The sequence below is a fragment of the Lactuca virosa genome, chromosome 1 (genome assembly GCF_052849685.1).
Source record: "Lactuca virosa cultivar CGN04683 chromosome 1, Lactuca_virosa_CGN04683_v6, whole genome shotgun sequence".
Taxonomy (NCBI): domain Eukaryota; kingdom Viridiplantae; phylum Streptophyta; class Magnoliopsida; order Asterales; family Asteraceae; genus Lactuca; species Lactuca virosa.
The window spans coordinates 177,020,887-177,038,097 of record NC_136426.1 but is presented as its reverse complement, the minus strand read 5'-3'; the positions used below and the strand labels follow the sequence as shown (position 1 = coordinate 177,038,097).

General features: G+C 40.8%; 1 protein-coding gene and 1 pseudogene across 2 annotated transcripts; both read left to right on the top strand.

Moving 5' to 3' along the window:
- Positions 1–1,422: 1,422 nt before the first annotated feature.
- Positions 1,423–2,040, top strand: LOC145124478 (putative mitochondrial protein AtMg00860 pseudogene; annotated as a pseudogene).
- Positions 2,041–5,197: 3,157 nt separating this feature from the next.
- On the top strand, positions 5,198–8,303 carry LOC145161730 (putative serine/threonine-protein kinase PBL22). 2 transcript variants are annotated; one of them, XR_013738604.1, is made up of 9 exons: positions 5,198–5,308; positions 5,884–6,056; positions 6,133–6,179; positions 6,282–6,498; positions 6,607–6,641; positions 6,742–6,846; positions 6,921–7,838; positions 7,927–8,057; positions 8,141–8,303. XR_013738604.1 is itself a non-coding variant. In XM_079081347.1 (8 exons), exons 2-8 carry the CDS (start codon positions 5,915–5,917, stop codon positions 7,939–7,941), a joined length of 1,479 nt encoding a protein of 492 aa, XP_078937473.1. In that variant the 5' UTR covers positions 5,198–5,308; positions 5,884–5,914; the 3' UTR covers positions 7,942–8,303. The 2 variants fall into 2 exon arrangements, 1 of the variants encoding a protein (XP_078937473.1); XM_079081347.1 differs by having other exon boundaries at positions 7,927–8,303.
- The last annotated feature ends 8,908 nt before the right edge of the window (positions 8,304–17,211 follow it).

Sequence of the window (17,211 nt, the reverse complement as noted above, 5' to 3'; positions counted from 1 at the left end):
GAGTTAAGACTTTCGACTCCCCGAGATCTGGGCCGTGCCATTGACTTAGCCCAAAAGATTGAAGAAAGGAATAGGGCCTTGTTCGCTACCGGGTTCGAATCCTTGGGAATTCGAGGCAATCAAACAGGGAGGCGTAGTATTGGGGGAAATCCGACCCACTCAATCACGTTCTCTCAACCAGAAAGAACGGGAAGTATTGTGCGACCTCATCGAACTCTAACTGAGGCTCAAATCCAAGATAAGAGGAACCGGGGCGTATGCTATCGCAGTGACGACAGGTGGTTCAAGGGACACGTCTGCAAATCGCAGGTTAACGTGATTCTGGTAGATGAGGAAGAACCGACACCTGAAGACCCCCCCCGGCGATGTCGACCCAGCTACACTTATTTCCACGGAAGTCAGCCCCAAGGTAGAAGTATCTCTCAACTCGGTAGCAGGTTTGTCTTCTCCAAAGACGATGAAGATTAGAGGGGCTATTGGGAATCAACCGGTGGTAACCCTAATTGATCCTGGGGCCACGCACAACTTCATCGCTTCACACCTGGTCTCCACCTTGGGGATCCCGATCGACGAGACAGAACCGTACGGGGTAAGAATTGGAACCGTCGATAGCGAGCGGGGCACATGGATTTGCAAAGGTATCTTACTTCACCTTAAGGAGCTCGATATCACGGAGGATTTCCTCCCACTGCGGTTAGGTAGTTCTGATGTTATATTGGGAATGCAATGGTTGGAGACCCTGGGGGTTACTAAAACGAATTGGAAAGAGCAGACCATGGAACTCGATGTAGGGGGGAGAAAAGCTAAAATCGTGGGGGACAAATCTCTGGGAAATCCCTAATTTCTCTTAAGGCTATGACGAGGACGATTGGGAAGGAGGGAAATGGCATGCTTCTCGAGCTCAGTAACACGGAGGTAATCTCAGATACCCCTGAACCTATCCCTAAATTTCTACAGAGTCTTATCCAAGAATTTGAGGGTATCTTCCAAGAACCCACCGGCCTACCCCCTCCACGATCCCTGGAACACCAAATCGTCATTAAAGATGGGACAGCCCCGGTAAGTGTTCGTCCCTATCGGTATCCTCACTATCAGAAAGATGAAATTGAAAGGATGATCAGAGAAATGTTACAGGCGGGTGTGATTCAACCCAGCAATAGCCCGTATTCCAGCCCGGTTATCCTAGTGAGAAAGAAGGACGGGTCTTGGAGATTTTGCGTAGACTACAGGGCTTTGAATCGAGCAACAGTTCCCGACAAATTCCCTATACCCGTTATAGATGAGCTGCTGGATGAACTACATGGGTCGGTCATTTTCAGTAAACTTGACTTGAAGTCAGGTTATCACCAAATCAGGGTTCGGGTGGAAGATGTACTAAAAACGGCGTTTTGAACACACGACGGGCATTACGAGTTGAAAGTAATGCCTTTCGGCCTCACTAATGCCCCGACTACTTTTCAAGCTCTTATGAATGATATATTCCGTCCCTACCTAAGGAATTTCATTATGGTCTTCTTTGACGATATTTTGATTTACAGCCCTAGTGAGGATCTACATCGCGATCATGTGCTAGCAGCTCTCCAAAAATTGAAGGAGCATCAATTGTTTGTAAATTTCAAAAAATGTGAGTTCGGGAAGAGAAGGCTGACATACTTGGGACACGTGGTTTCAGCAAAGGGAGTATTTGATAAAGACAACAAAATCCAAGCAATGCAAGATTGGCCTACTCCGGGTAATCTCAAAGGGCTTAGGGGGTTCCTTGGACTCACCGCGTATTATAGGAAATTTGTGAAAGGGTATGCCAACATAGCCAAACCTCTCACGGAGCAGTTAAAAAAAGACAAGTTTGGCTGGAATGAGGAGGCCAACGAGGCTTTCTTACAACTAAAAAAAGCCATGACCACTGTCCCAGTTTTGGCCATGCCCGACTTCACCAAGCTCTTTGTTGTCGCGACGGATGCGTCCAGTCATGGTTTGGGGGCCGTTTTGATGCAAGAAAACCGGCCGATAGCCTACTACAGTTTCACCTTAGGTGCTTAAGCTCGCCTTAAATCTATTTACGAGAAAGAACTCATGGCAATTGTCATGGCGGTCCTCAAATGACGACCCTATCTGCTGGGAAGAAAGTTCTTGGTGCGCACCGATCAACTGAGCCTCAAATACATTCTAGAACAGAGGATGGTGGGAAGCGATTACCAAAAATGGGTTTCGAAACTCATGGGCTTCAACTTCGATATCCAATACCGACCAGGGGCTAGCAACCGCGTGGCGGATGCTCTATCACGAAAGGACAACTAGCTCGAATGCAACACCATCGCCACGGGGGTTTGGAAATTTTGGGATCAACTGAAAGAGGAATTGGCCAGGGATGACTTCATACAAAAAGTTAAAGTGGACTTGGAGCGGGATGCAGAATCTCACAAAGGGTATTCCACATACCAAGGTAACCTTCTGTTCAAGGGTCGGCTAGTCATTCCCTCTTCAACAGCCCTTTTACCCGAGATTCTAGCCATGTACCACGATTCCCCAATTGGGGGGCATGCAGGGGAAAAGAAAACATACATGCGAGCAGCAATGGAACTGTTTTGGCCTGGAATGCGCACCACCATCATGGAATACGTGAGGAACTGCAAAATTTGTCAAACCCACAAAACTCTTACTACATCCCCAGCTGGGCTGCTGCAACCCATCCCTCTCCCGACACAAACATGGGACGAAGTGACCATGGACTTTATTGAAGGCCTTCCAAAATCAAGGGGCTGGGACACAATATGGGTGGTAGTTGATAGACTAACCAAATATGCCCATTTTGTCCCTCTCAAACATCCCTTCATAACAGCTACAGTTGCCAATGAATTCATCAAAGAGATTGTGAGGTTGCATGGTTTTCCCTCTTCCATTATCAGCGATAGAGACCGAATTTTTGTGAGCCAACTTTGGAGTGAGATGTTCTGTTTACATGAGGTGCAACTGAAGAGAAGCACAACCTACCACCCTCAAACAGATGGGCAGTCTGAGGTGGTCAATTGCTGTTTGGAGACTTACTTGAGATGTTTCTGTTCAGAAAAACCCACGAGCTGGGCACGTTGGCTGTCGTGGGCGGAGTTATGGTATAATACATCTTATCACACCTCGATAAATGGCACCCCATTCAAAGCCTTGTATGGTCGTGACCCATCTCCCATCATCCGTTATGAGGGACAACAAACTAATATGGATACGATCGATCAACTGCTAGAAGATCGGGATGCCGTCTTGGATGACCTTCGAGTCCATTTGATGAGGGATCAACAAAAAATGGAGCTGCAGGCTAACAAGCATCGCCGAGAAGTGGAGTTCAACGTGGGCGATAAGGTTTACGTGAAGCTTCGCCCATACCGGCTACAAAGTCTAGCCAAAAGAAAGTATGAGAAATTGGCTCCTAAATACTATGGACCCTATCGCATTGCCCAACGGATTGGTAAAGTCGCCTACAAGTTGGACCTCCCTCCAACGGCTGCTATCCATCCCGTCTTTCACGTGTCTCAACTGCGGGCAGCCCATGGTGAGCCCACTGTTAGCAATGAACTGCCTCCACAACTCAACACAGAGATGGAGCTAATCCTCCAACCATTATTGCTTCGAGGGGTAAGGGATGGAAAGGGAAGAGATCAAGGAAAGGAAGTGTTGATTCAATGGAAGGGGTTGTCTGAAGCTGAAGCCACTTGGGAAGACTTTAACAGGTTCCACCTTCAATTTCCAGAATTTAACCTTGAGGGCAAGGTTCGAGTTTGGGAGGCGGGTATTGATAGGCCCAAGGACGTCCTTGTCTACAAAAGGGGAAGGAACAAACCACACCAACCCACTCCATCTTAATCCTCTTCTGCAGCCCAGGCCTATTTATGTTTCTTTTTGTCTTTGTTTTATTTGGTGTGGTCCCTCTCGTTTCTTATGCTCCTCCCCCATGATTTTATCTGTGGGGATCCTTCTAGTGGGGAGGGTCTGGGTTTATTCTGTTTGTCTCCAGCTGTCTTATATATAGTCCGGGGAGGGTCTTTTGTTTTTTTTATGTGAAGATTAATGAAACAGTTCTTATGAACTTGGGAGAGCACCCACCTCTAGAATTGTGGGAACCTATCCTTTACGTTTGATTTCCTGTGTGTAATTTGCTAGTCTAAGCTATCACAACCCTTTAGATTCTTAATACCGAATCAAAATAAAAATACAAACAGTTACTCAAAACCCTAATCTTACAGACAGCAGGACATTAAAAAGTGACACTAAAATCAGAACAAAACCATTTTGGAGGCAAAATTGTAAAACTGGGTAACTTCGAGATAAATTAGTAGCATGTTGAGAGTATTGTAAATGCAGTTTTTCTATAACTCTCTCAAGTCTATGAAATTGCAACAATTTTCATTTTGTTATGGTCTATATCAGGTGCAACTTTTTCTAGACAAAATTTAAGCAATAGATAGGATTGGGCAATGTATGAACTTGCAAAATATCCATTTATGCAGGTTTGTTTTTTTTTTTTCCTATAAAATGACTTGAATTATACACGAAACAGGAGCCATCGCACAAAAAAAACAGAAGGAAGAGAAGTTCAACATAAAATCATAATCAAACTGAAACAACATACAACATACCAAAATTCCAAGCAACAACAGAGCACAGGCGGTTGGCGGTGGCAATAGTGCGCAGACGGTTGTTGGCGACAAATATCGGAATACCGAAATTTCAGACGGGAAGTCGTCGGAAACTTGAAACCCACAGAGTCGGAGACATTGCATAAAAAAAAGAAGGAAGAGCAATTGAACAGAAAATCATAATCAAATTGAAACAACATACCACATACCGAAATTCGAAACAGTAACAGAGCACCGATGGTTGTTGGCGGACGATTGGTGGCGGCAATAGAGCGCATACGGTTGTTGGCGACAAAAATCGAAATCCTAAATTATTGGATGAGAAGTCGTCGGAAAACTAAAATCAATGTTGGGAATAAAGAAAGTAAGGAGTCCAAATAATTTGAAAACAATTGCGGTGGGATCCTAGATTGGGAAACTAAGATGGTGAAAAAATAGAAGGACGAAAAAGCGAATATGTCCAAAGTAACGTGGTGAAAGTCGGAAACTCTTGAAGCTTACTGTTTACAGGCGTGATAATCATTATGTTTTCCCTTTTACTTTTATATGTATACTTATTTCGAGTTAGTCGCCTATTACAGGACTTCGTCTTCTGTTCCCAACTGTTTCATCTTCTAGACTTACTCTCCAAATTTCCATGGATTTCGTATGAACAACAGCATTTCCTAACAAATTTTCAGGTTCTTATTCTCTTCATTCCAAATACAGTAACAAATGTCGTTTTTGTTAATTCGTAGTTCTTGATTTGGTTCTCTGTTTCGAAGCTTAGATCCATCAAGAATCTCTCATGTTTTTCTTTTCTCGCGAAACTAATTTCTTGCAATACTATTTTGATATGCCTCGTTCTTGATTTGAATCTATGTTTCAAATTTTGGATCTTTGATAACAATATTTCTCATGCTCGTTCTCTCAATTTCTCCTCCAATACCAATGTAATTTTTTTTATAAAATCACTTTTTTTTCCTTAAACTATAATTGATTACCGGTTCTTGATTTGTTGGGTTTTGGATCTTTTGACAAAAGGGGTAATATTATGTCTTCCTAATTTCCAGAATTGGGTTCTTGTCCATTACATTTTGGTTCAAAATTTCCACCGTTCTTTTTCGGTCAACAGAGGTCTTTAATTCCATGGGGTCTTCTACGCCATTTTGACTTATTTTGACCAAAATCTAGTTCATAATTAACCAATTAGCATCTGTTAATCATTAATTTGCTAAATAATTCTATTTGTTCAACATTTCCGGGTTTTCAAAAGCCAATAGCAGTTCATAAATCTGAGCATCAAAATGAGCACTAAACACCGGTTAGTTCTTTATATTGGAAAAGATAAACTTCTGTTAGTTCGATGCCCATGTTGCTGGAAATTTCAGTATGAGCCACCACAAGTTCCAGTCTATGTATGTGGAGGCTGTAATGCAATTCTTATAGGTTCGTAGGATATCTTCGGTTGATTTCTTTTTCAAATATTTTATGTTTTTTTTTGAAATGTGGTGTAACAATGCAGTGAAGAAGGATAAAAGCAAGAGAGTTGATCCAGATCATGATACAGAGGTAAATGCCGGATATTTCTCTTGCTTCAAGAAATTGATTTGACGAGTACTTATATTTATCTATGCAAATTTTGGTGAATTATTTTTGTTTGTGTATGCATAGATATTGGTAGCACACACAGATTTTGCTCAAAAGGCAAAAATTTATGGTAATAATGTATTTCCACATGACACCGAAAGTTCAAATCACTCGCTACTACAATATCCAAAGGTGAACACTAAACTCCGGTTAGTTCGTTGCCCAAGTTGCTGGAAAGCTCTGTTGGAGCCTCCAGAAGTTCTAGTCTACAAATGTGGAGTTTGTAATGCAATTCTTTTAGGTTCGTATGATATATGTTGTGGTGTTTTTTGCTTCTTTGATCTTTTGTCGATTATGTGTTTGAATATTATTTGAGTTTTTTTGTTTAAAATGTGTTGTAACAATGTAGCAAACAAGCAGAAAAATGATGCTGTTGATACAAAGGTGAATGCTGGAGATATCTCATGCTTCAAGAAATTCATTTGATGATTATTGTTTATGTTGATGTCATTTTGGTAAATTATTGTTGTGTATGTGTGCATAGATATTAGAATATGCGGAGGTTGCTCAGAGGGCAGATATGTATACTCATAGTATACCTCCACTTGACCCCGGAAGTTCAGATCGAATGCTGCTAACACATCCAAAGGTTAGTTTCATAAATTTTGTGTATATATGTTGTTTCAGACTTGATAAATATTAGTTACTCCCGATTACATTTAGATGAAGCAAATAAACGATCTCAAAATCCCTCTTCACGCCATAAAAGATGGTACCCAAGACTTTAACGAAAGAAACTTCATCGGGAAGGGTGGATATGGAAGGGTCTACAAGGGAATCCTCTTCTGGGCTGATCATGTAAACCAAGTAGTTGCTGTAAAACGGTTAGATGTCACCGGGTTTCAAGGTAACAAGGAGTTCCACACTGAGCTCACCCTGCTCTCACAATATCAACACGAAAACATTATAATCCTTGTAGGGTTTTGTGATGATAACAAGGAGATGATCCTTGTCTATGAATATGCGAGCAATGGAAGCCTTGATACATATTTACGTGACACTTCTATATTGGTTCGACCTTCATGGCCACAACTTCTAAAAATATGCATTGATGTTGCTTCTGCATTGGACTATCTTCATAATCACGTGGCAGAAAAACACAGAATAATACACCGTGATATAAAAAGTTCAAATATTTTGTTGGATAAGAATTGGAATGTAAAACTTGCTGATTTTGGGCTGTCAAGAATAGGTCTAGCAAATCAACAGAACACGTTTGTGATCACTAACATTGCTGGCACACATGGTTATTGTGACCCACAATACGAAAAAACAGGTTTTCTAACAAAAGAATCAGATGTTTATTCGTTTGGTGTGGTTTTATTTGAAGTATTATGTGGAAGGCTCGCGTGTGATTTCAGTTACAATGACGAACGGCGATTCCTCCATCATTTGGCTCGAGCTAGCTACAAAAGTAGAGACATAGACAAAATTACTGATCCCAAAATAAGGAAAGATATCAAACCAAGTACACTGCTCAAGTTTTCAGCAATTGCGTATCAATGCTTGGAAAAAACTCGGGAAAAACGACCGGCGATTGCTGAGGTGGCATTCCAACTTAAGGAGGCCATGCAAATTCAAGTTAGTTCCAATATTTTTTTTTTCAATACCACCAATGTAGACATGTTTTGAGCGGAAAAAAGATTGCTGACACATCATCTTATTTTAGATTGTAACTAGTTAGAAGATGAGTTACTCTTCGTGGTATAGACTATAGAGCTTCATGATGACCCTACCAACATAGCTTCCAACCATCCTCCAATAGGAGCCACACTACCTCATTCAGGGTGTTTTAACAAGGTATGTTACCTCTCCTAATTTATGCTTTATTTTGTTATGTTTTTTTTTTCTTGTACAATTTCTCTTTAACTCTCTCTGTTCAGGAGTTTTGTTCATCTGAATTAGGGGCTGAATGTTATTTACTTAATGGTCTTAATGGGGACATGCCTTAATTTGGAAAACTATGTATGGGTGTTTTGCATCTACGTGTTGTAGAAAGTCATTGAAATGATGTTTTACTAATTAAGTCCCTAACATTTTACAAAATTTCCTAATTTGTTTTTACTTCCATTTCACGTCATCAATTTTCACAAATATTTCTTAAACATCATTTATCCTTACCCCATTTTATGGTGGAAAAAAGAAACAAGGCGATATATATACTTGTTGTAACACCCATTTCCCAGAATGAACCAGTTGATGATATAAAGGAGTCAAATACATGGTTTTTGAGGAAACCCGTATGCCACGACGTGACATGGCAATTGAAGATCACGTGCCTCTTATGGGTGCCACGATGTGACATGTGTATTCATAAAAAGATTTGGATTAAAATTTGTTATAATTTCTGTTTACATAGATGATTTGAACATAATTGGAACTCTTGGAGAGTTGGAAAAGGCCACTTCTTGTTTGATTTTTTTTTTTCGAAATGAAAGATCTTGGTAAAACGAAATTTTGTTTGGGTCTTCAAAGTGAGCACACGAAGGACGAAGTTTTGTACGTCAATCCACTTATCTAAAAAAAGTGCTTAAGAGATTTTATATGGATAACTCACATCCATTGAGTAACCCGATGATGGTAAGGCACCTAGATTACAAAAAGGACCAATTTTCGGCATTGTGAAAAACATGAAAAACTTCTTGGTCCCGAAGTTAATATCTAAGTGCTAATGGTGCACTAATGTATCATGCTAATAATACAAACCTGATATATCTTTTGCTATAAACTCATTAGCAAGATGTAGTTTTTTCCAAATAAGAAGACACTAGAATAGAGTCAACACATTCTTCGATATCTTCGAGGTATAATGGATATGGGCTTATACTACTTAAATGCATCAAATGCATAGTTAAAAGGTTATGCAGATGTTGAATATTTATCTGATCCACACAAAGCTCAATCCCAAACATGTTATTCACTTGTGGAGGTACCACAATTTCTTAGCGTTTTGTTAAACAAACTTTAGTTGCTGCTTCTTCTAACCATACAAAGATTATATCAATTTATGAGGCAAGTCGTGCATGTATTTTGTTAAGAAATTTAACTCATCATATTCGTGAAAATTATGGTATAACTTCTAACAAGGATGTTCTATATGAAGATAATGTGGCTTGTATAGCCCAATTCAAGGAAGGGTTTATCAAAGTAGACATAGCCAAAAATATATCACCAAAGTTTTTTTTTCACTCATGATATTCAAAAAGAGCGTGGCCTCCTACATCCAAATTTGAAAATATGGTACGGAACATTGGTATGTGACGTTTCAAGGAAATCAAGTGTTGTGATGATCAGAAGGAGATGGAAACATATTAAACTCATTTCCCTAGCTAAGCTTTTCCCACTGAGTTTTCTTAGCAAGGTTTTTAACGAGACATTTTTTCCAATGTATGTTATTAATCATTTACTCTTTTTCCTTAATAAAGAATTTTTTCCATGAGGTTTTATCTATTAAGGTTTTAACGAGGCATGATACAATCGTCATGCAAGTAAGAGTGTTACACAATATTAGTTTGTGAATGACCTTTAGATTCCCCTTGTCCCCACAACTCTCCATCATTATTTAGCATTAGTAACAACCATTTCAATGTGTTTTATGAATGTAATAATGCACCATCATAATATGCATTTATATTATAACTCATTTTTCATCTTATTTTTGTAGTATAAATAGTGAGTCATATGTATTAGAAAGTTAGTGATTTCATCACTGAAATCGTCTATATTTCCCATAAAGCATTATATTGCATACCCTCAATATATATACATATATATATATATATATATATATATATATATATATATATATATATATATATATATATATATATATATATACACACGATACATCATAAAAGGGCCAAATACATGGGCCACACAATAAATGAATACACATACATACTATATATCCTACACTAACAACCCCCGCAGGTTGAACGAGGGTATGCTCACGAACGTTCAAGCTGGATCGAAAATCAAAGAACAAAGACGGCAAACTCTTTGTAAAAATATCAGCATATTGAGAAGAAGACGGAACATGAAGGACACGAAAATGACCAGTGGGGACTTTGTCTCGACCAAAATGGAGATCAATCTCTATGTGTTTTGTACGTTGGTGATGAACCAGATTAGATGACATGTAAACAGCACTCACATTATCATAATAGACAATGGTAGCCTTAGCAAGCAGATAATGAAGCTCAAGAAGTAAGTTGCGAATCCAACATGTTTCAGCCACCGCATTAGCAACACCCCTGTATTCGGTTTCAGCACTCGACCTTGATGTAGTATTCTGACATTTGGAGGACCAAGAGAGAAGATTGTGACCAAGAAAGACACAATATCCCGAAGTAGACCGACGAGTCACTGGGAACCACCCCAATCAACATCGGAGTATGCAATGAGAGAATGATTGGGTGAAGAATATAACTGAAGCCCATAAGCTGTAGTACCTCGAACATAAGGTAAAATACTTTTTAGAGCAGTGAAATGAGGTTCACGCGGGTCATGCTTATATAGACATATCTGTTGCACAACATATGTGATATTAGGTCGAGTGAATGTAAGATACTGTAATGCACCAACTAAGCTGCGATATAAAGTAGGATCATCAATAGGAGGACCAGATCCATCCAACTTTGCAGATAAATCAGCTGGACTAGAAGCGGGCTTGCAGTTAGACATAGAAGCTCGATTGAGAATTTCGATTGCATATTTTTGTTCAGACAAGAACAATCCATCGGCCGATTGGGTAGCTCTAATACCCAAAAAATAGTGGAGGTCCCCAAGATCCGACATAGAGAACTCACCACTCAATAGAGAGACAATGTGAGTCAGTAAATTAGGAGAAGAACCAGTAAGAACAATGTCATCCACGTATAATAATAGGTATGCCGTATGAGAGCCCTATCTGTATATGAATAAAGAAGTGTCACACCGGCTATGAACAAACCCAGTGCGTGAAATGAACATGGCAAACCGCTGAAACCAACCCCGAGGTGCCTGTTTGAGACCATAAAGAGATTTCTGAAGCAGACACACAAAATCTGGTCGAGAGGGATCTCTAAAACCTGGCGGTTGTTGCATGTATACCATTTCTTGTAAATGCCCATGAAGAAAAGCATTCTTTACATCAAGCTGTCTAATAGGCTACTAATGTGTGACAGCAATAGTAAGAACGATGCGAATGGTGGCGGGCTTAACGACAGGACTAAACGTTTCATCACAATCAATTCCGGGACGCTGACTTCGTCCATTAGCAACTAGACGAGCTTTATAGCGAGATAACGACCAATCTGCATCATGTTTCTTTTTAAACAGCCAAATACAGTTAATAACACTAGCAGCAGGAGGTCTCAGAACAAGTACCCAAGTTTTGTTAGAGATAAGAGCAGTATATTCTTCAGTCGTTGCATTAAGCCAGTTTGGATCTTTAAAAGCCTGTAGATAATTTTTAGGGATAGGAGAGGAGGAATCAATGTGAAGGTTTAGTTTGCGAAGAGGTTTAAAATTTTCGTGTTTCGCACGAGTGAGCATAGGATGTTGAGATTGAGTGACATTGGAAGGAAGATTAGTAGATTCATGAGAAGGAGAAGAGATTGGAGAATTAGAAGGAATCGACGTAATCAGATTTGACTGATGAGAGCCAAGAGTAGGAGAGTTTGGGAGGTTGCAGAAGTCCGAAGATGAGGAGGTAGATTGAAGAGGGATGTCGTGAGAGGATGGTTGATTGGAAGTGCTAGTGTTTGGATCCGAGGATGGCTCGTGAGGAGCATCATCCTTGAATGGAGTATTAGGGGCCGGGGTATATGCAAGAGGGTGAGATGAAACAGAATTGTCAAGAAAAGAGTAAGACGGTGCAATATTTGGTGTGATGGATCCAAAAGGAAAGACTGTTTCGTCAAACACCACATGGCGGGATATGATTATTTGGTTTGTGTCGAGATTAAGACAACGATAGCCTTTATGATTGGTTGGATAACCAAGAAAAATTCAAGGGGTGGATCTCGGGGGGAGTTTATGAGGGGCATTGATGTGAGGAAAGCAAAGGCAACCAAAGACGCGAAGGTGATCATATGTTGGAGTTTTATTGTAAAGTTTATGAAAGGAGGTGTCATTGCCAAGGGTGGTGGAGGGAAGTATGTTAAGGAGATGAGCCGCCATGTGAAGGGCTTCCGCCCAATAGGTGGGAGGAAGCCGAGCATGAAACAAAAGCGTGTGAATGGCATTGTTGAGAGTGCGAAGCATACATTCAGATTTACCATTTTGTTGAGAAGTATAAGGACACGAGAAACAAAATTTAATGCCATTGTGGGAAAAAAGATTATGAAATTTATGATTGTTATACTCACCTCCATTGTCAGAATGAACGGTTTTGATATCAGTTTCAAATTCTTTATTGACAAATGATTGGAAATGCACAAACTTGTCAAAAACATCAGATTTGAAACGAATAGGATATACCCATACAAAGTGAGAATAATCATCAATAAAAATAACATAATATTTAATTCCACTTAAACTTTGAATGGGAGATGTCCAAACATCTGAATGAATTAATTCAAAAGGAAAATGTGAACCAGAACTAGATGAACTAAAAGGTAACTTAACATGTTTTCCCAATTGACATGCATGACATAAAGTAGGGTCTATAATAGACGAACAAGAAATATAATTATTATTAACTAGATTCTTGAACATGTGATGACCGGGATGACCAAGACGTTGATGCCAAATTGACGGAGCAATGGATACGAAAGCTTGAGTAGTTGGAGAAGTAACGGGATAAAGGTCACCAGTGTTGTCACATCGAATGAGAATTTGTTTGGTGCGGTAATCCTTCACAGATTATCCAAAAGAGTCAAATTCAATAGAACAATTATTTTCACAAACGAAACGACGAACATAAATAAGATTTTTAATAATGGAAGGAGTAATTAAAAATTTTTTAAGATGTAACGTACGATAAAGATTAGGAAGCGGAAGAGTGGTGTGACCCATATTTGTTATAGGTATTTTAGATCCGTCGCCAACTAATATAGATGATGAAAAAAATACTATTTTTATCAGAAACGGACTTAAGGATACCTGCATTTGAGTGAAGATAGGAAGTAGCCCCGGTGTCCATGTACCAATCTGTGTGACCCGGATCATTTAACGACATTGTGTTGAACATTTGAGGGAGTGTAGTGGGCTCATGATTTTGCTGTTAGACCTGGTATGCATGCTGAGAAGAATATGGGCTGCTGCTGTTGGGTTGAGGAGAAGTAAAAAACTGGTGTTGCTGTTGGGCCAAATTGTGTTTAGTTTGCTACTGTTTGGGCCCAATTACATTTGGAGTTGGCAACAAGCCAAGCTGGGACGGCCCATTAGTAGGATGAGGCACTTGAAACCAGTCGTAGGCCCAGGTACCCCCTTCTCCTTGTCGTTGCAGTCCGCCACCAGGTAAGAATCCGCCACCAAGAGAAAAATTGCCACCATAATTATTGTGGAACCGGCCATCGAAGGTACCTCCTCCCCGACCACCACGATGACCGCCACGACCACCACGATAGCTTCCTCTTCCACTGCCATGGCTATTGTTATTGGTAGATGTGTAACGCCCCAATTTTCAAGACTACAAATTTCTTTTATAAAACGTTACTTAAAACACATTTATCATTCCATAACATAATCAGAGTATTAATTCCAAAACATATGTTCTTTATCAGAGTAAAACATTCCCAGGCTGTCTAATCTATGGTGTGTGCCATGCGATCACCCCGAGCTCTTCCCTCCGCTACCGGAAGTACCTGAAACCAAAACTGAAAACCGTAAGCACGAAGCTTAGTGAGTTCCCCAACCTACCACATACCCTGCATAATCACATACTGCAAATACTGGGCCACACCCGCTACTTCGGGCCTCGCCCACTACCTCGGGCCTCGCCCGCTACAACGGCCCCGCCGCTCCAGGCCCCGCCTGGCTTCGAGCCCCGCTCGGATACAGATCTGTTTCTCTTAGGCCCCGCCTGTCTCTGGGCCCCGCCCGCTAACATATACTAACACATAAACATATCACAACACATAACTGAACATATACTACTGAATCCTGCTCTAAGGCCTCGCCTATCTTGGGCCTCGCCCTTGTCCTGCTACTGATGAGTCGTGGAACCCCGTCCACACTCCTACTGATAGTGAGATACGGGCCTAGCCCACACTCACTCTTTTCCTAACTTGGGCCTCGCCCCTGCTCTGCTGCTAATGAGATATGGAACACCGTCCACACTCTGCTATTGGTGATATACGGGACCTCGCCCACACTCACCACCCTACCAGGCACATACATGTATCACACAGACAACAAGTATACTCTATCATGCAAACCATTCCTTGGGCACCCGCCCGACATCGGACCTTGGTCCTGAATATCGTACTAGCAAACAATGCCTAGGGCTAACCCCCGGGTCATCCTACTCATGACTACATGGGCCGGCATTGTGGCCGTAGACCCATCCACAGCAAGGGAAACTCACCTCAAACTGCTGAAGCTGCTGATAACCCTCTGGCTGCTGTCTGTCCACTCTCTCTGAACTGTTGCTCCACTAGCTCCCCGAGCTACCAATATCAACATCACACTTAATCTAACTGTCCTCCGAAAGTCAACTAAGTCTACTCTGGTCAAAGTCAAAGTCCTGGTCAAAGTCAACCTTCCAGGTCAACCCTACTCGCCGAGTCTGCCTACTGACTCGCTGAGTCCATGTGCTCAGAATCCTTTCATTCGCGACTCGACTCGCCGAGTCAACCCCTGACTCGCCGAGTCTACCGATTTCCGTGTTCTGTCCTGTCCAACTCACTAAGTCCCCACTCAACTCACTGATCCCAGTCTTAACTCGAAGGGTTTGAGGTTTCGCGACGTGACTCGCCGAGTCCAAGAACAGACTCGCCGAGTCCAAGGCAATCTTCAACAGACTCGCCGAGTTGTTCTTCAAACTCGTCGAGTACCTGCCTATCTTCATCCAACTCGCCGAGTCCACTCGAAGGACTCGCCGAGTCTATTCAGTTCTTAATCCATACAGTGGTTTTTGAGTCATGCATGGGTTCCAATTCATAGATCCACCATTCCCAAGTGTATTCCCCACGTAAAGTTGCAAACTTTACGTGTAGCTAAGGAGATCTAGGCTCAAAACACTATGAACTCGGGTTTAAGACAACCATGCTTCACCTACACCCCCAAGACTGATACTTTATGATTCTCTAGGCCAGAATACACTTAGATCTGAAGTAGCAACTTCAGATTTGGGCTCTAACTCGAAATGGTTCAAGGACATGGCATAAAAGCCCCAAATCTCATAACAAAGGGAAAACTATATGCAAAAGAGTGAAGGTAATGCCTTCTTACCTCCAAATGCTCTGAAGAATCACACCAACTCTGGATCCAAGGCTTCCTCTTGCACCACTATGAACTTCCTTCTCTTTCAAGCTTCAAATCACAACACCAAAGCTAGATCTTTGCTCAAAAATGGATATGGTGGCTAGGGTTCGGTATTCTGGATGAGAGAGGTTCCAAGGAACCCTAATGGAGAGAATAAGACGCTTAAATAGTGCCCAAAGTCCCGGATTTAGGGTTTCCCTCTTCAGACCGGACTCGCCGAGTCCCCTTTGCCGACTCGCCGGGTCGGCAACTTAATCGTTCCCCCGGATCCCGCTCCGACTCGCCGAGTTCTTCCCTGGACTCGACGAGTTGCCCCTTTGACTTAGGGTTTCCTTTCCTTTCTTGGCCCTTTTGATTTTGGGTGTTACAAGATGACTGAACATAAATAGTATTCAATGAGGAGGTATGATCGGTATGATTGATTGACGAGTCATGTTGTTCATCATGAAGCATTTGCTTCTCCTCACAGATAAGAATGGATCGAGCATCCCAAAACGAGAGAGGAGGTTCACGGTGATGGATATTAATGGCAATGTATCAGAACTTTTGAGACAAACCATTAATCATATATGCAACAAGTTTAGCTTCTGAGACCTTAGCATCCATATGCTCCAAACGATCAGCAATGGATTTTATTTTGTTGCAATACTCTGTAATAGATGAGTTACCAAGGGAGATGTTCCGAAGATCTCTATCAAGCTAAATAATTTTGTAGGCTTTATTATCACGGAAAACATTCTCCAGATTTTCCCAAACTTCAAAGGCAGTGGCTTGCTTCTTGAAAATCATGTTGAGAAGAGGAATAGAGAGAGTACCGTATAACCAGGATTTTACAATCGAGTATGTGCGCAACCATTTAGTTAAAAGAAGACTCGACAGTAACCTTGTCTTTCTCTTTGTCTGCAGGAGGAGATTGAGGTTGAGGCTTGAGATGATCGTCAACTCCATAACCGATGCAATGGATTTCAAAAAGCACTCTCCATATAACATAATTCATCTGGTCTAGCTAGATCCAAGACGAACGGGACAACATGTTTTATGTTAATGGTGGAGGAGGGCTTTTCAGTCAAAGAGCCTGACATGGTGAAGAAGATGAGAAGGAAGAAAGAGATAAAAAGGAAAGGAGTCGTCGACTAGGGTTTAGAACGATCCAAGAAAGTACGGTGCTTTGATACCATGAAATCATCTATATTTCCCCTAAAGCATTATATTGCATACCCTCAATATATATATATATATATATATATATATATATATATATATATATATATATATATATATATATATATATATATATATATAGGCTTAGGTTATTTTGTTTTTACTAACTATTGTGTGCCAGAATGCACAGATCTGGACTACTAGATGAATAGAATCAACAGTCATGATCTGAGGGTCTATGATATTACCATAGGGTAGCATGTATCATATAATCACACAAATTTCAGCCAAAGCGTATTTTGGTCAATTAACCTATTTTAAAAAAGGAAATTTTCGGATTTTAAGGGATCATTAATTCCCTTATTTTTTAAAAATATGAATT